General features: G+C 34.5%; 3 protein-coding genes across 6 annotated transcripts; 1 reads left to right on the forward strand and 2 right to left on the reverse strand.

Moving 5' to 3' along the window:
* The first annotated feature begins 1,777 nt into the window (after positions 1-1,777).
* LOC140971861 (uncharacterized) lies at positions 1,778-4,530 on the forward strand. The gene is made up of 4 exons (XM_073434394.1): positions 1,778-2,787; positions 2,914-3,723; positions 3,810-3,928; positions 4,015-4,530. The coding sequence occupies exons 1-4, from the start codon at positions 2,571-2,573 to the stop codon at positions 4,528-4,530; spliced, it is 1,662 nt and encodes a 553-aa protein (XP_073290495.1). The 5' UTR covers positions 1,778-2,570.
* Positions 4,531-4,806: 276 nt separating this feature from the next.
* Positions 4,807-6,303, reverse strand: LOC140962922 (early light-induced protein 1, chloroplastic-like). Its single transcript, XM_073422024.1, has 3 exons — positions 6,036-6,303; positions 5,514-5,606; positions 4,807-5,231 (listed from the first exon to the last, which is right to left on the reverse strand). Exons 1-3 carry the CDS (start codon positions 6,183-6,185, stop codon positions 4,887-4,889), a joined length of 588 nt encoding a protein of 195 aa, XP_073278125.1. The 5' UTR covers positions 6,186-6,303; the 3' UTR covers positions 4,807-4,886.
* A 2,139-nt stretch (positions 6,304-8,442) lies between these two features.
* On the reverse strand, positions 8,443-13,168 carry LOC140962928 (early light-induced protein 1, chloroplastic-like). 4 transcript variants are annotated; one of them, XM_073422056.1, is made up of 3 exons: positions 9,173-9,404; positions 8,971-9,063; positions 8,443-8,870 (listed from the first exon to the last, which is right to left on the reverse strand). In XM_073422056.1, exons 1-3 carry the CDS (start codon positions 9,314-9,316, stop codon positions 8,526-8,528), a joined length of 582 nt encoding a protein of 193 aa, XP_073278157.1. In that variant the 5' UTR covers positions 9,317-9,404; the 3' UTR covers positions 8,443-8,525. The 4 variants fall into 4 exon arrangements, with proteins under 4 accessions (XP_073278157.1, XP_073278149.1, XP_073278139.1 ...); XM_073422048.1 differs by lacking the exon at positions 9,173-9,404 and adding an exon at positions 12,839-13,168 and having other exon boundaries at positions 8,460-8,870; XM_073422038.1 differs by lacking the exons at positions 8,971-9,063; positions 9,173-9,404 and adding exons at positions 12,407-12,499; positions 12,839-13,158 and having other exon boundaries at positions 8,467-8,870.
* Between the last annotated feature and the right edge of the window lie 6,634 nt (positions 13,169-19,802).

Raw genomic sequence — 19,802 nt, forward strand, 5'->3', positions numbered from 1 at the left:
TTTGCTATCAGATTGAAGAAAACACATAGTGCTACAAATCATATGTTGAACACTTTTCCAGAAAACCAACATATAAGTCGCAGAATTCGAAATAACAAAGGGTGAAGTTTTTTAACACAGAAATTTCACAGCTTGTGCGATTTTACGATAAAAATCATATCTCCCTCGTTTTTTATCAGAAAATTACGAATTTGATATCGAATCAAAGATAATACAAAGTGATACAAATCATATGTCGAAAAAGTTTCCAGAAAACTGACGGATAAACCGGAGGAATCGAAATGACAACAAATTGCGAGTTTTGTGACTCAAAATTTTCCAAAAATTGTTTAAACCATAATACATCGAACTTTGCATATAACAAAACGAATTTTCATGCACAACATACATCAAAATATGGAGTATGTGTTGTTTTTTTTAAAAAAAAAAACTAGCACATGGAGGATGTGGATTTGTAATACGATCATATTGTCTTGTCCTGACTTTATATTTAAAAAACTAGCACATGGAGGATGTGGATTTGTAACATGATCATATTGTCTTGTCCCATTGTTGTGAAAGGCGAGCGCCTGACTGCGCCTGTCGCCAGCATAACCCAGGCGCAAGCCATTAAACAGGCGCGCGCCTGACCTGCGCCTCGGCCCAGGCGCGCCGAGGCAGAAAGGCGCGCGCCTGTGCGCTTTGGTGTTTTTATGCTGCGATTAACTATATATAACTCAAGCCCATAAAATTTAAAGCCCAATAACAAACAAAAGCCCTTTTTAATGTTTTAAAAAAGCCATACTATCTGATGTCGGTTCTTCTTCTTACCGTTCCTTCAAATTCTTTCTGGAGTGCGCAGCAGTGGCCTTTCTCTACGTGAAGTGACTCTGAACTCTGAAACTCTCTACGTCTCTGTATCCTTAACGTAATTCTGTTCTTTTTGTGCTTTGTAGATTACAAATTCTCTCTGTATCCTTCACCTAATTCTGTTCTTTTTGTGCCTTGTTGATTACAATATAAGATTTATTATATATGGATAATTGATCATCTGTCTGTGCTAGGCAGCCCTACAATCTGCATGGCTTTGTTTGATGTCTTACTGTGGATGTGGCTGTGAATTGTGATTAGGAAAAGAATTCTTGTTTTTTGGCAGCAAATCTTATTAAAAAATATTTTTTGGCTCCCTAATGCTAATCCATGATAGCGCTGTGTATCCTAATTTAAATCCAAATAGTTGTTACATCACTTAAAATTTCTGTAGCCAGGGATAGCTAAGAGATTGACGAGTTAGCATTTTCAAGAGAATATTTCTGTAGCCAGGGATAGCATTTAGCAGTGTACTTTTCTCCATATACTTGTTGTGTAGTGTGTACAGAGATGTAGATTACTTAATGCGAGTCAAAATCTGTCATGCCAATAAATACTCAAAAAATATATACATGAAAGTCCTCATAATTTTCATGTTTAATGTTTTTTTGAAGGACTTAGCCAGTTCATCTATAATATCAAGAAATTTCATCATTACCAGAAATCTTTTGTTCTAGGTCTTTCATACTTTCTCAATCATATCTAGCCTTCTCAATCATATCTAGCCTTGTTTCTCCTTCTGTCTATTTTTTTTATGTTTTCTATATCATGTGGGATATGACGTCAGAAAGGAAGAATCTTTGCATGCTGTTGTTATAATGTTGTTGCTGTTTACTTTTCCTAAAAAATTTTGCATGCTTTTATAATGTTGTTGCTGTTATAATTTTTTGCATGCTGTTATAATGTTGCATGTTGTTACTGTTGCTTGATCTCTAGAATAAAACCGGTTTTTACAGATAAAAATGTCAAATTCTGAATCACAAGTCCTTCGAAAAGATCCAGCATGGAATTATGCAACACTAGAAGACCCAAAAAATACCAATAAAGTGAAGTGCAATTTTTGTGGGAAAACAACTAATGGTGGGATTTATCGACATAAACAACATCTTGTCGGAGGCAATAGGAATACGAAAACTTGCTCAAAATGTTCAGAGCACGTGAAAGAAGAAATTAGTTCTTATATGTAAAAAAAAAAGAACTGAAAAATCAAATGGATGCGATTCCTCACTTTGATGAAGTTGCAGAACAACAAGAATATTTGGATATGGAAGTTGAAGAAGATATACCGACAAAAGGAAAACGACCTAAATCAGTTTCATTTGGTCAGCGTTCTAATCTTGCACTTGATTTTCCTGGGAAGAAACTAAAACAAGCTGGTTCAATAGATTTATACTTCCGGCAAGATGTTGATGAGACTGTACCGCAAGGAAAGAAAAAAGATGCAAAGACAGCGAAGTTGTATGATGAAAATAAGAAGAAACTGAGAGAGAATGCTGTGCAAAAGTTCGCTAGATGGATGTATGATGCAGGTATTCCTTTTAACGCCATGAATTATGATAGTTTTAAACCATTTATTGAAGCTGTTGGACAATTTGGTTGTGGAATGAAGCCCCCTACTTATCATGAGGTTAGAGTTACATGCTTAAAAAAAGGAGTTAGAACATACAAGATTGATACTGAAAGAATACACGGATGACCATGTTAAATATGGATGCACTTTGATGGCAGATGGGTGGACTGATAGAAAAAATAGGACATTGATTAATTTTTTGGTAAATGATCCTAGAGGGACTGTCTTTATAGAATCAGTGGATGGGTCGAGCTATTCTCACACGGGTGCGAAATTGTTTGATTTGTTCAACAAATATGTGCAACAAATTGGGGCAAAGAATGTGGTTCAAATTGTTACTGATAGTGCAAGCGCAAATATTTTAGCTGGTATGGTTTTAATTTTTAAATTTTTATATTGGTTATATCACTTTATATAAATTATTATATTATTTAAATTAAAGTTGTAACTTCTAATATGTAATTTTTATATTGCATTTAAATTTTAATGAACAGGACGTCATTTGGAAGCACAATATCCTCACTTATACTGGTCTCCATGCGCTGCTCATTGTATAGATTTGATGCTTGAAGATTTTTTTAAACTTCCTCACTTGAAAAAGGTATATGAAAGAGCAATGATGGTTAATGGATATATATATAACAGGCCCCAAGTTTTAAACATGATGAGAGAATTCACGAGGCAGAAAGATATGGTCAGAGCTGGAAAAACTCGTTTTGCAACCGCTTTTTTGACTTTAAAGCGGTTTCAAAATCACAAAGCGAGTTTGAGAAAAATGTTTACATCTGAGAAATGGACCACTAGTAGATTTGCAAAGGAGGCACCAGGTAAGCGGGCAGCAGAGGTTATACTAATGCCTTCGTTTTGGAATATGATTGTTTATGCTGTTAAAGTGGGTGGTCCTGTGGTTAAAGTTCTTCGATTGGTTGATGGGGAAAAAAAACCTCCAATGGGCTATATTTATGAGGCAATGGATCGGGCTAAAGAAGCTATTGCTGCCTCATTTGATAACAAAGAGGATAAATATAAAGATATTTTTGCTATAATTGATCATAGGTGGACGATACAACTCCATCGACCTTTACATGCTGCTGGGCATTTCTTAAACCCGGAGTTCTTCTACTCGAATTCTAATATAGAAAATGATAATGAAGTTGTGACGGGTTTGTATAAATGTATCGCTAGGATGTGTGAAACCGAGGAGTTACAGGATAAGATCATGGACCAATTGCCAATGTACAAAAGGGCCGAAGGACTTTTTGGGATGCCCATGGCAGTCAGACAAAGAAACAAAAAATCACCAGGTAATCAATATTTTATTTTTATTATATGATAATTGATATGTAATAGTTTTAATGCTCAATTTTTTATTTTGTTTCAAAATTACCAGCGGAATGGTGGTTGGCTTATGGGTGTTCGACACCCGAATTGCAAGTGTTCGCGGTGAAAGTTCTTAGCCTTACTTGTAGCTCATCTGCTTGTGAACGAAATTGGAGTGTGTTTGAACATGTGAGTACTAAGTATTAGTCTTTAATGAAATATTAAATAAATTTATTATTTTAAAGCTAAAATTAATTTGTATCAAATATGTGCAGCTTCATTCCAAAAGAAGAAATAGATTGGAGCAAAAAAAATTGAATGATTTGGTTTACATCAAGTATAACAGGGCTTTGAGGCGCCGATATGATATGCGTGATATGATTGATCCTATTTCTTTGGCTGAAATCGATGATAGTAATGAATGGTTGATGGGAGGATTAAATAATAATAGTGGTGACGAAAATGATCTCGTATTTGATGATGATAGTTTGACTTGGGGTGAAGTTGGACGAGCTTCTGGGGTTGATGAAGATGCCTATAATTTTAGATCTCGAGGCACATCTTCTACAAAAGAAGCTAGTAGTACGAGTACATTAAATACGTATAAAAGAAGATCTACTAGCTATCGTTATAGCAATGAAGAGGATGAAGAAATTGATTTTGGCGAAAACGACGAGGAATCAGAAGGATACAAATCTGGAGCTTCAGCTTCTGGAGATGATGATGATGATGATGATGATGATGATGTAGTTGGGGAGGATGAAGATGAATTTGATGATTTAGATTTTTGAAGTTTTTTGGTTTATGCTCAAATCTCAACTTACGACTTATTAATGAATTTTAGATGATTGGAGTTTGTTTTTTTTGCTATGATTTATNACGCCTTACTTCAATAAAGCGCCCCAAAACACCCTTGCGCTTTAGTGCGCCTTGCACCCCAAATAACTATGTCTTGTCCTGACTTTATATGAATACATCAAGAACTTTTAACTAAAATCTAGACTTAAGTTTAGATAGGATTCTAAAACATATATTTAACAGTTTCCGAGTAAAAAAAAGGGCAGCCATTAACTTCTCGAACCAAGATGTATTGATTTAAACATTCAAAATATTACATCATCATGCTACATCAACACTAACAGAACCTTCACACAAGAGCCCCACCTTTGACATACTCGGTGTAAGCCAAAGCTATCAACCCTAACATCGCAAGCCTTCCATTCCAAAGCTCTGCATCAGATGTCATCAATCCCCTCGATTTCGAATCCGCACTCACGCCTTTGAACAATGGGACAAGTGATGCTACAGATAGCACAACAGTTGTCCCGACGAACCAAGGGATCCCTCCGTTTTGTATCTGTGAAAAGATATCTTGTCCTTTGGTTAATTCTACAGCTATGGCTGACACGAATCCTATCATCGCTAGACGGCCGTTGATTCTTTCCGGACCAGGCCCGTCGAAGGCCATGATGTCAGCAATCTTAGTGCTCTCCTAGACATATAGTAAAGTTATACATTTGATATATATTCCCAGTATAGCTACATAATTTCTCTCGTCACATCCGCAATAATTAGTTTCACCAACAATGTTAGAACAAGGAAATCTACGGATAAGAATTCTGTAAAACTTGGAAGATTCGCAAGAATTTTGTATTAGTTACCCAAATCACAACAAATTACATTGTGTCTGTTTTTTGAGACAAACGTCACCAAAATTATTTAAAATCAATTAGAAAGAACATTTCAAAATATAAAATTGTTTGAATCCGCTAACCTCAGGTAGCGGCAGCGGAAGAGGCGTGGAAAACAACTGAGGTGGAACTGAAACTGCTGCTTTTTCTTTCTCATCAGAAACATCAGCACCATCCTATTCAATCAACAATTAAAGTCAAAACATTTAATTATTCAAATATTTAATAAGTAGCAAAATATACAAATAACCTTCATAAAAGTATAATCTTTACTAAGAACATTCTAAGAATATATTTTTTTGCGTAAGATTTGAAGTAAATAGGTTAGAGATTGACGTTGTATTTGGTGCAAAAATTACACTATTTTACTGCAGAATTGATACAAAATAGATTTATGGATTGAAAATGGTATAAAAAAAGTAAACATGTTAAACTTCACCTTATCAGATCTGATTTCTTTTAGTTGATTCAAACATTTGAAAACCAAATTCATAATCTTTAAAATAAAAAAAATTAAAATAGTCCATTGCTGCAGGATGATTCGAAAAAGATATAACAATACACCAAAGGCAATAATAATCAAGAATTGCTCATATTATATGTACCTCAACCCTGCTTCGAACTCTAAACTTCAAATCCTTCTTACAGAGTGGCGTATTTCTCACTCTCAGAGGAACAAACTGGTTCGAACCCACAATTCTTGAACTCAAACCAGCTCCGCAGATCACTTGCATACCCGATGCTGCAGCAGCCATATTGTTAGTTTGTGCGTGAAAAAAAGGAACTCTGACTTTATATAATTATTGTGAAGAGTAAAACAAGAAGTTGTTGAAATGTAATAAAAGTAGAGCTACAAGTCTAGTATGACTTGAATATGGCGGAGTCTACGAAGTGTGGGTGTATTTATAGATGCATGTGGGAGGTTTTGGGGCAGAGAAATTGTTGGTATTTATCATTCCACGTAAATTGGCTGTAATTTGAACAACGTTGTACGAAAGATGGATTCATGGTAGGCATCGCACATGTTTTATTTTCAATATTTCGAGAAAGGTCTTTTTAGGTAGGATGTGTAGTCCAGTGATAATTTTGTGTAAAATTATAATGTCATAATTCAAATTTTTTAAATCGTGAATTTCTGAACTTCAATTTTTATTGTTCTCTTGCAACAGTATTAAAAATAATTATTGCATTCCCAACGTCTTTGAGTAGGCAAAACTAGATAAATAAGGATTTTTCTATATTATTTCACTCGTTGATACAATTTTTTTTGGGAAAATGAAAGATTTAAATAATTTTCCATTTTAATCTTAAATTTAAATGCTAGTAAATATGGTTGCGATAGCTTTTGTCCTTTCAACTTTTTAGGGTAGACATGTTCTAGAAAGGAAATTGAAATTTGAAAGCCAATAATGGTGATGCTAGAATTTTCTAGTCCCCCGGTAGGTGCATGAACCATAATTAACTTTTTTCCTTGTTTTATTTTAATTTGAAAGATATATGGATGAGAATTACTCTTGGGAATTCAAACTGTTCGAATATCATCACATTCTTGGTAGAAAATTATATTTGGTTTGTTTGCTCTTATCTTAAATCACTACAAAAGATGCAAACTAGTCACGTGTGTGTATATATATATATATATATATATGTATTTAGATTGTCATTAAATTTGAAACTTAAATATAACTTATTTTTAAAAATTAGTTCAAAAGAAGAAGATTATCGAAGTTCATATATATAACTCTCAAGAGGACAACTTAATATACTCTGTTCACACTCAGAAATGAATATTTGGAACGTTAAGTTTACAAGTAATCAAATCCGTTGACTTGTAAACTTCACGCTCCGGCGTTGACTTGTAACTCTGGGAGTTACATATACGAATTTCGACAATCATCTCTCTTTGAGTTTTTGAGATTGAGTTAGATTCACGTTTCAATAATAGCGTGGGATCAGAATTCAGGTTCCGACATTATGTATTGGACTTCACATAATTGGGTCACACGTTCTGCCCATAGTTGGACCACTTGTAATTAAACTTCATGTTTCAAATGTTCATTCTTGAGCATCAGATGATGTGTTCGTTGTCTCATATTGGTTCGATAAATTTATGTGAGTTGTATATATGGGCTTAGAAAATTTTTTCATTAGCTAATTTTTAAAAATTGAGTTATATCCAAATCAATCTTAACAATTAATATGATCATTTATAATTTTAATTAATATTACTAACAAGAGAATAAATTATTAATAAAATTCAATAAAGACGAATTGATTCATTGAAGCTTAGCAGTTAATGCATACCAGCTAATTCAACAACTTTGTCAGCATTAAATAGGGTGGTTTATTTTTTATTTTTTATTTTTTTGAAAAAAAAAAAACATATGCTCAAATCTCAAACCCCCAAAAAAAGAAAAAAATAAAAAGAAAAAAAATGAAAAAGTTGTTTAATTTACGTTATATGCCCATATAAATCTTCATTTGCTATTGAAAATTGCCTTTCTCGTCATCTTCACCCAGTAAAAGAGAAGTGTGTGTCGCTAATTAGATTCCACAAATATTCATCGAAATCTTGTTATTTAGTCCTCAAATTAGAAATATATATACACAATATAGGTATGGTGATAAATGACAAAATATAATTATATGGATGAGAGAAATAAGATTATTACAGGAAAAAAAAAACATAACAAATAAACATAATAACAAGTGTTCTACGACAAATTAATTGCAATGTCTCAAGTCCATAAACACGAAGAAATAAATTTTAAGACATGTAAAAACAAATCACATACCAAACCTAGTTAGGTATTTCCTGACTTCACACGCACAGATTAAAGATTTATAAGTAATTTAAAGTTGATTTAAATGGAGAATTGTACAACATATACTTTAGAATATCCGAGTAAATTATTATAAACTACAAATTTAGAAGTAACTCGGGGAAAAAAGGCATCAAACTTCAGAATCCAGAAATATATAATTATTCATTCCAACATAAAAACATCACTACATTATTCATATATTTACATAATTCTTTACATACCATATTTCATCAATACCATCATGGAACTAAACATGCCCACAACAAACTTTCACACAAGAGTGCCACCCTTGACATACTCGGTGTAAGCCAAAGCTATCAATCCTACCATTGCAAGCCTTCCATTCCAAAGCTCTGCATCAGATGTCATCAATCCCTTCGATTTCGAATCCGCGCTCACGCCTTTAAACAAAGGGACTAGAGATGCCACGGATAGCAGAACAGTTGTCCCGAGAAACCACGGGATCCCTCCGTTTTGTATCTGCGAAAAGATATCTTGTCCTTTGGTTAACTCAACTGCAATGGCTGCCACGAATCCGATCATGGCAAGGCGGCCGTTGATCCTTTCAGGGCCGGGCCCGTCGAAGGCCATGATGTCTGTAATCTTGGTGCTCTCCTGCATATAGATTAAGGTCACATGTGAATAATTGCATGAATGTATCAGATTATAGTTATATTTTGTAATAACAAGAAATATGACTTGGAACTAAATTAACCTCAGGTTGAGGTGGTGGAGGAGGCGTAGAAAACAACTGAGGTGGAACTGGAACTGCTGCTTTTTCTTTCTCATCACCAACATCACCACCATCCTATTCAATCAACAATTAAATTCAAACATTTCATTATTCAATTAATCAAGCAACAAAAGATAATATTTTACTTAAAAATATACGTGATAAACTTTATTATTTCATTTACCTCTGCCTTGCTTCTAACTCTGAACTTTAAATCCCTCTTAAAATATGGCACACTTCTCAGAGGAACATATTGGTTCAAGCCAACTATTCTTGAACTGAAACCAGCTCCACAGATCATTTGCATCCCTGTTGCTGCAGCTGCCATATTGTGTATATTTATTTATCTCAGAATAAATTAGATATTGCAATGAAGCCAAAATAAGGCTTTGGTACAGGAGTCGATATTTGGTTTGAATGTGGCTGAGTTTACCAAGTGCGGGCTTTATTTATAGACTCGTGAGAAATAAAATCGTGGGTATTTATCATTCCACGTAAATCGGCTATAATTTGTACAGCATCGTACGTAGCATGGATTCATGATCACCGCACATGTTTTCTTTTCAAGGTTTCGACAAAATTCATTCGAGCTAGGATGTGTACGGACACAAATTAAATTGTAGTCCTCTGTAATATAATTGAATAATACTCATTATTTTATTCAATAAACTAAAGGGTTATGTGATTGGTCATCACTTCAAAGGCGGTCTTGTGTAAATTAATAACCTTATTTGCCCACATATATATATAGTTTATTTTAAATTTTAAATTAATTTGACAGAAAATTTAAATAAATTAAGGAAGAATGAAAAGGGAAAATTATTTACCTTTTTAACCACTAATATTTAGATAAGTTATGTTTTGTAAAAGATAATAATTTTTTAATATATAAATAAGTATACAACTAATTAAATAAAGAGCAATAAAAGATTGACATAAAAGCTAAGAAACAATTTCGTCCCCTCAATTCTTTTTATAAAAAAAAATTATAAATATCTTCAATTTTAGATAAAAACATGAGCTCTAATTATATTTGTGAGATCGATGCAAGAATACCAACTTTATACAGAAAATCACATAACATTAATTAAATTTGCAAACATTTTATTAAAAAACTATACGATTTCACAAATATACAACAATTACACTTCAATGATCTCTTAGAGTTTTTGAAATTGATATTTAATACAATCACCATATTTCGTATGTATCAAAATACCAAAATTGCATTGACTATTATAGAAAACTAGAAACATGATAAATCAGTATGCCGTAGATGTATTAATTAGATTTATTATTTAACTATTTTTATGTTTATTACAACAATAGAGCGTGAATTTCATCTCTTAAAATTGTTAATACGAGATTACGAAATAAAGCAGAAGACGAATGTTTCGATACTTATTCTTTAATATACATCATGAAACAAATTTTGTTAGAAATTTTGTCATTAATTTAATCACAAATTAATTTGAACAACATATAAAACTCGAGCATGATATAAAATATCTAAATATAATAAAAATGTAAATAGAAATTTTTTTATATATATAAATTCTTTCTAATTTTAAATATCTATGTTAATTTTTGTGTTGCAATTATTAATTTTTTTATTTTTAGTTCATGCGAAATTAGGCTTTTATATATGATACTTTTTATATAATAATTTTGCAATTGAACATTTAACACTACTGCAAGTAAAGTCGTCAATTTAGATTTATTTAACGTATTGGGCCAATCCAATCAGCCATTAAAAAATGACGGGTTAAGTTTAAAATCTATTTAGAATTCAGTTGAGGTGAATCGAGGTGGGTTGGCCTCTGCCATTTGTTTTTAAAAAAATTAAAATGTATACTAATAATTAAACAAGAAATTTATCTCTTGGAATTAATTGTTATGTGGTTGGGTGGGATTTGATAATTTGTATTATCTATATATATTGAAATTTATATGTGTGACTAAAAGTTAAGTGTGGTTTTGTTTCTAGCATTTTCAAAATTAAAATTAAAATTAAAATTGGAATGTTCAAAAAAACTTAAAAAGGTAGGAGATTATCTGAGAAGCAAAAATATAATAAAGAATCTCGTTATTGGTGTGGAAAAATTTTAAACGATGTAATTTTTTTATATCAAATTTCACATCATTACTCATATTTAATAAATATGTGTGTGTGTGTGTGTGTGTATTGATTATTTTTTAATAATATTTTTTAATGTATCATTTGTTAGCTGTATACAAAAAATTTTCATATGAATGATAAATGTCATCAAATATTTGAGAAATTTTACGAGTAATATTGGGATTTGATATTAAGACTAAATTGTAAATTTTTTTTATAAAAAAAAATTTACAAGGTTGGCACGTTTGATGGGTTGGGTAAGGTTGAGATTTTTCTAATCCACAAGATTTTGTCTTGTTTAATGGCCACGTCGACCCGTTTTGACACCTTTAACTAGAATAAATGAGAAATAAAATTCAATTAATATGCAATTCTAAAAGTGAGTGTCCATATTAGCCCATGGCCATTTAATGTATAAATTGACAAGGTTGACATGCCTCACCTGCAATTCGAGTTGAGTTGAGTTGAGATGAGTTGCGATTTTTCCAACCAAACAAGACTTGTCTTGTTTAATAGAAAGTCGACCCGTTTTGACAGTTTTAACTACAAACGAGAATAAATGAGAAATAAAATTCAATTAATATGCAATTTTAAAAGTCATGGCCATTTAAATTTGAATGATAGTTTATAGATTGTTTTGCATACTTGTTACATCAAGTGTACAAACAGGCCCAAAAGTTACAGTTTCCCATTAAAATATAGAGTTTTAACATTTCTGAGTAAATAATTATAGAGTTGGAAGTTGATAAAGAAAAGTAGTACATTCGAACGATGAAAATATCACTATATTATTCAAATTTACATTAGTTTTTATACACCATACTGCTTCATCAACACATCAGCGAGACAAAAACACCCTATCTTCACACAAGAGTTCCGCCCTTCAGGTACTCGGTGTAAGCCAGAGCTATCAATCCTACCATTGCAAGCCTTCCATTCCAAAGCTCCGCATCGGATGTCATCAATCCCTTGGATCTCGAATCCGCGCTCACACCTTTAAATAACGGAACAAGTGATGCCACAGATAGCACAACAGTTGTCCCGACAAACCAAAGGATCCCTCCGTTTTGTATCTGCGAAAAGATACCTTGTCCTCTGGTGAATTCAACCGCAATGGCTGCCACGAATCCGATCATGGCTAGACGGCCGTTGATTCTCTCCGGACCGGGCCCATCGAAGGCCATGATATCTGTAATATTTGTGCTCTCCTGAATGGAAATTGAGACCACATGTGATTATATAAATGTACTAAATCAATTATAACATTAAAACAAAACAAAAAAAATTGATCTGAACTACCTCAGGTTGCGGCGGGGGAGGAGGGGTCGAGAACAATTGTGGTGGAACTGGAACTGCTGCTTTTTCTTTCTCATCAACAACATCGCCACCTTCCTGTTAAATCAGTATTTCACTGTTAATAAAGTAGCAAACTATATATAAACTTCACATATTGTATGTATATATATATGATGCATGGGAAAGACCGTGAGGGGGAGAGCCCAGAGTCTAGAGGGGCCAAGGCCCAAGAGTTCAGAGCAGAGCTCAAGATCGGGATAGCCCAGGTCATTACAATAAAAGGCGCCTTTTATTGTAACGACCCATTACAGGCCCAGTGGGCCGTGCCCCACAGCCCCAATCGACCCAAGGCTATCCCGATCTTGGGCTCTGCTCTGTAGACCTTGGCCCATCTATGGAACTCTTCCCTCACGGGCTTTCCATAGGCGTACACACCTCAGCCGTGCTTCGAACTCTAAACTTCATATCCCTCTTAAAAAGTGGCACGCTTGATCTCAAAGGAGCAAACTGGTTCAGACAAGCAATTCTTGAACTGAAACCAGCTCCACAGATCATTTGCATCCCTGTTGCTGCAGCTGCCATATTGTGCGTGAACAAAAGCTTGTCTGAGAATGAAGAACAAGTAATTAGCTGTTGAACAGTATTCGAAATAAAAGAACAAAAGTCGCAATTAGGTTGAATATATGGTGGAGTACATGAAGTGTGGGGGGTATTTATAGAGGTTTTGTGGAGAGAAACAGCGGGTCTTTCTTTTTCCACGTAACTTGCTTATAATCTGTACAACATCGTATGAATGATGGATTCATAGGCACCGGACAGGTTTCTTTCCAAGGTCACGAGAAATTTAATTAAAGCTAGGGACGCGTAAGGATACAAAATTTCTGGTGTGTGTGTAAGGATTCTGGATCTTTCTTTTAAAAACTTTTCACAAATATAAATGAGATTTTAATTATTGGCCTTTTAATTTCTTTATGGTATTAATTTGAGGATATTATCAAAAGGTCGGTCGAGGTATAAGGGGTAAGAGGTTTGGGTTATGTGATTTTGGACTTAGAATTTATCAAATTTTATTGATAAATAAATAAATAATCCTCCCATGGAGTCCATCCTATGGCGATTAACAAGCCAAAATACTTTGAGAATTAGGTGTAGAACTTATTTATATTAGTGAACTGACATACGCATTCTATGTTTGTACAACATTTTTTATATTTCGTTTGGTTTATATTTAAATGAGGATCAAAATGTAATTATAAAAAATAGTGAGGAACTACATTGTAATTTTGATATATAAATTAAAAAAAGAAAAAGGAAAAAAAACCCAAAGTAAGAATTGAACCTACAATTGATTCTTAAGAATAAAAGATTTTATCCACTAAGCTACATGTAACTTATATTAAAGTTTTAACATTTTATTAATAAATATAATTATTAAAACAGATCATGACGCCAAAAGTAAAATAATTTTTTTAGTCCTATATTTGTTTTTTTTAGGCCTTTCAATTTTTGGTCTTGATACAATGACTTTTGAATTTTGGCTATTTTGGACCATCTAATGTAGAAATGTTGTCGGAAAATACTGATTAGGCAGTGGCTAAAGCTAAAGTTGCAAAAAAAATGCGGAATTCTTTATTTTGGAGGAAAATCAATTTCTTTTAAAGTAAATTAACATAAAAAAATTCGAATAAATCAAATAAATTTTACAAGTTTTATGCATTTCATCGTAATTATTCAATGATTGTAACACAAAAATATTCATTAACCATCATCTAATCATCTTTTTTTTTTTTTAGCGAGAATTGAATATTTTGGTGGTAAATAGACCAAAATATACAAAATTCAAAAGTTATTGTACCAAGATCAACGACTTAAAAGTAAGTGGTCTGAAATATAAAAAAGATAATTTATTGGACAAAAATTATTTTCCCATAAATATATATAATATTTACTAAAAAATATGCATGATAATCTTTACATATTACGTTTACCTCATCAACGCTTGGGACTCTAACTTCAAATTCCTTTTAACAAATGGCACACTTCTCAAAGGAACAATCTGTTTCGAACCTACAATTCTTGAACTCAAACAGGCTCCATAGATCAGTTGCATCCCACTTACTGCAGCTGCCATATCGAATGTTTGTGTATGAAAAACAACTTCGTGTTTATTTATTTCAGGACAAAGTAGCTGTTGAAATTATTGGTATAAAATTCATGTTTAGTTTGCATATAGGAAAGTCTACTGTAAGGATTATTTTGTCCGACAGATATCAATAAATAATGAAAATATCAGAATAAGAGTAAAAGTAGTAAATTTGTGTTTTGTCAGAATTAAATGTTGTGCTATATGTTACAACATCTCGGACAACATCTTCATGCAGCGGAAATTTTTTATAACACAAATTGACTTGAAATAAATCGATGGACAAAATTAAATATGCACAAGTATAAATACTTGAACAGTGCCTTATGGCAAAAATTAATCACTAGAAAACCAAATCGTTTACACAAAAACATATCACTAGTGATTATGACAAAAATCAATTTTCTCAACAAGTTGAGAAAATAAAGCTTTCTAAAAACAACCAACAATATTAAAACGTGAATAAGAAAGCAAAAGAAACGCCAACGAAAATTAGAGTCACAGAAACACTCTTCAGCCAACTTCGTCACGGATGTTGTCTGCAGATGTTCCCAACACTAAAGGCAACACTTGCTATCGGCAGTCTTCAAGGCAGCAGCAACGTTGACAGTGTTTTTCTCTGAGATTCAGAACGTGCAAAGTGCGTGTATTATGTTGAGTAGAAAACGGCAAGCCCTACAAAGTCCTTGGTCTTCCTTTTTATAGATGAGAGTCTTATCACATAAGGAAACCTATTAAACAAGGGAAAATAAGAGTTTGATTAGAAATAAACTCTATTTAAACATTGATATCATATTTAATCAAATCATTAACATAAATATAATATCTCAATAAGTCAACAATATGCTTAAATATATTTACACAATTATCTCATTATCTTAAGAAAGGCAAAATTACATAATATTACCATACTCAATTTAAATCAATAAGGAAAGATATAGTTAGGGAAATAATTTATTTCTATAATTCTATCAAACTCGACAATATTATTTCCCTTCAATCTCCCCCCTTTGTCTTTCTTGGACAAAATGAGATCAACTCCATTTATCCTTGTTAGCTCAAATCAACTCCCCCTGAATTCAAGAATGTTTGTCTCCCCCTGAATAAGATACTGTTAGCAGAAGTGTTGTTAGTAATGTTGGCAACATTCAGAGCAACACCTGCACAAACTCTTTGATATTTCAGTAATGCATGAGAAACAAACTTACACAAAGAGTAAAGTATAAGAACCTCGTCACAACTAAAAAACCGCAAAACACTAACACTAGAAGAGCAGAAACACCAAAACCAGTAAAAGAATAACCCTCATTCATCATTCTCATCATCATCACTATCATCCTCTTCTTCATCACTGTCATTCTTAGTTCCAGATGGACCAGCATCATCTCCCCCTTTTTGTCCATGAAAGACACCTACTGCCAACAAAACATCGATGGTAGTAGCCAAATTCTCATAGTAAGCCAAATCAGCCTTGGTCTGGGCAATCTTTTTACGGGCATGATCGAGATGAGCCTGAGCACCAGCGACTGGAATCTTCAAATACCCAGATGTGGGTGGAGAATAAGTGATATGTGGAGGAGGACCAGCAGCAGGGGGTGATGTGGCAGAGGTGGAATGCAGAGAAGGACCAGCAGTAGAGGGTACGGTGGCAGAGGCATTCCAAGGAAGATCAACCTTCCTCTTTCCGTGTAGAAGAGCATGAGCAATCTTCAAATGTACGCTTTCAGTTATAGAAGGTTCACCAATGTCCTTAACGAACCCCTGAGACACCAGAATCCCATAGATGAGAGATGGAAATGGGAGTCTGGACGACTTCAATCTCCCGTTGGCATACTACAGAACCGTGTTGAAGACCAGGCTTCCAAAATTTAAGGCTGAGTTCCCAATTGCAAAGAAAGTCAGCGCGTGAGCCTTGGTGACAACAGTGGTATTGGTAGTCGGAGTCCAATTGTGGATGGCAATCTTGTGCAGTACTGAATACAGTGATGTGAGTGTAGCAGCTGAGACCTTATGGGGATGGAGAGGAAACTTACTGACCATTCCACCAGTTAGGAAAGAAATCACCGCATTTAAATCTGGAGGAGGACCTTCAGCAACAGCAGGTGTACCATAGTGTGCATTAATGACATCGGGGGTGAAGTCGTACACCCTGTTTCGCACAAAAACTTGTCCAAATTTTGCCGATCGCGGATCGCCAACACTCGAGGAGAGATTGCCATTGAATTCGAGGACGGCCTTATGACAGTAAGGGAGAACAGACGAGATTGTAGAAAACAGACGTCGAGACCTCATAAACTCGATTAAATTGTACCGGGAAAATGCTTCCAAATCCACATTGCGTTCCACAACAAATTCTCGATTTGCATAGAGAGGGCAGTTGGAGAATGCCGTCTCAGAGTAAAACATGTTGTTGTAGCTGTTGGCCAAATCATAAGCAGAAAGATCAATGTCGTCCTCAGTGTCCTCAACATCTGAGTCGACATCCATTGGTTCAGGGGTATTTGCTTGTCTTGCACCACCAGAAGCCGCTTCCTCAGCAGATTTAGCAGTAGACTGGCTTGATCAATTAGGAATTTTAGAAATTTGGGGAGCAGTAGAGGCAGATGGAGCTTTACCCTTCTGATTTTTCAAGTTGGCCAAAAATTGGGCCAACGAAATTTCATCCTCACTATCTTCAAAAAGATTCTGCGAGGGTTGTGTGGGGGGAGGAGCAGTATAAAAAAGAGCATCATCATCCTGGCCCAAGGAAGAAGATGAAGGGTCAACAGCAACCCGAGGTGCAGGTTTTTTACGAGCAACCAATTCGTAGTCACCATCAGCAGAGTCATCTCCCGAAGTCTCTGCCAGGTCAATCAACGATGGGCGAGTGGATGATTGCCCTTTGTATCGAAACCGTTTCCCTGGTGTGAGGTCAAAGTTATACCCAGCCTGTCTCTTTGATCGACAAACAGGTTGACGCGGAGGATTGAATACTTGGATAATTGGTGGATTTTCAACGTCGAAAGCATTTCCGGGTTCGCCTGGCGCAATTACTTCCAAGGAGACAGGATCTTCAGCCGTAAGCACCAATGGTAGATATGATTCGACAGTGGGTGTCGTAGCAGATGTTGTCTCACTAGGAGCAACATCTTCTGTGTGCCCCATTTCACTCCGAATATCAAGGGGATCAAAACCTTTGCCTGCCATTGATGGTGAATTGCAAGTTAAGCCGAGAAAGTAGGAAAATTACAGAGAGATAAGAAAACACTAGTGTAAATTTTTTTTTTCGAGGGTTTCTGGAACAGTAAGAATGAGCGTGATGTGAGTGAGGGGGTGTAGAAGATAATCATCACATCTCAGCGCAACGAAACACAATGTGACTGCCCTTAAGTCTAACGGTAATAAAAATGAAACGCAAAAATTTATTCGTTAACTCCATCAATTAATTACTGAATTAATTTTCGCACAAAAATGGTTCAAAAATTTCCAGAAGTAACCCACAACGACTTTCGCTCCACTGGACATCAAGGATCACATAAATTCGAGATTTTTGCAAAGTCTGGATTTTCACCGAATTTTCCTTTGTCAAATTATCAATATCCTTGTGACACACCAATATTCACGAAGATATGTTTATGCATGACCTAATTATGCCTAAAACAGAATGTAACAGAAATAGAAACATGGAGGCAAATATGAGATATGTTTACAGATGAAGTGTGGTCACAAATGTTGACAACATCTCCTGACAACACGCACAATTCCAGACAACAAATTTGATTATCTTCACACTCAGTGACTTAATAACATTTTTAACCTAGAAGTGGTAGCTCCCACACTAGAAGAACAGTCTTCATTGGACTCCTCTAGGTAGCTTTTTCCATTTTCTTCTATTTCTGTGTTAATTTTAGAAGGGGTAGCTCCCACACTAAAAGCACAGCCTTCATTGGGCTCTTTTAGGTAGCTTTTTCCATCTTTCCTTCTAATCACAAACCCATTACTTTACTTTTCAATTTTTCTTAGGTGACCTGTCACATTGGTTAGAGTCAAGTGACCAATCTTAACGTTCTTTGTGACAAAGTTCAAATGTATATGTGTGAAGATTTAAAGGATAACAAGGAATTGTAAGTGCATCAGAAAACCATGCTTCATAGTTTCTACACATCATATCACAGTATGAATGTAATGCAGAATGTCTAAGTCCTAAAAATGTATATGAAAATGAGATGTTGTCCGAGATGTTGTAACATCTGAGACAACATCCAAGAATGATTAGGCAGAACACATGCTGAGAGATTTCCGAAGGTTGGAGAATCTCTCAAAATCCAATGCTTTGGTGAATATATCGGCCAGTTGGTTATTTGTATCAACAAACTCCATTCGGATCAATCTTTTTTCTACAAGATCTCGAATAAAATGATGTCTTATGTCAATGTGCTTTGTTCGAGAGTGTTGTACTGGATTTTTTGAAATGTTAATTGCACTAGAATTATCGCAGTACACAACTAGGGATTCACTTTTAAGCCCATAATCTTCTATCATTTGATTCATCCACAAAAGTTGGGTACAAGCATTTCCAACTGCCACATATTCTGATTCAGCAGTGGACAATGAAACACAATTCTGTTTTCGACTATGCCAAGAAATCAAATTATTGCCAAGATAGAAACACCCCCCAGAAGTACTTTTTCTATCATCTAAATCCCCGGCCCAATCAGCATCTGAGAACCCTACTAGATTTGAGTTGGTTTCGTGTGTATACCATAATCCTGAGTTAATGGTTCCGGGTATGTATCGTAGGATACGTTTTACGGCTTTTAAGTGAGGAATCTTAAGATCAGATTGGTATCTAGCACATAAACAAACACTAAACATCAAGTCAGGGCGGCTAGCAGTCAAGTACAAGAGACTTCCTATGATGTTGCGGTAAAAGGTGTTGTCAACATCTTCGGCCGCAACATCTTTGGATAGTTTTTCATTTGAGCCCATAGGTGTTTTCATGTGCTTGGTGTTATTAGTAGCAAATTTGTTTACCAGATTCTTAGCATACTTACTTTGACACAAGAAGATGCCATCATGCATTTGTTTAATTTGCAAATCAAGAAAGAAATTTAACTCACCAACCATGCTCATTTCAAATGTAGATGACATGCATTCAACAAACTCATCAGCATGCTTTTGAGAGGAAGAGCCAAAGATTATATCATCAGCGTAAACTTGACAAATAAGAATCTCACCTTTGGACTTTTGAATAAAAAGAGTTTTGTTTCCCTCACC

This window comes from Primulina huaijiensis, chromosome 2, assembly GCF_012295235.1.
Source record: "Primulina huaijiensis isolate GDHJ02 chromosome 2, ASM1229523v2, whole genome shotgun sequence".
Taxonomy (NCBI): Eukaryota; Viridiplantae; Streptophyta; class Magnoliopsida; order Lamiales; family Gesneriaceae; genus Primulina; species Primulina huaijiensis.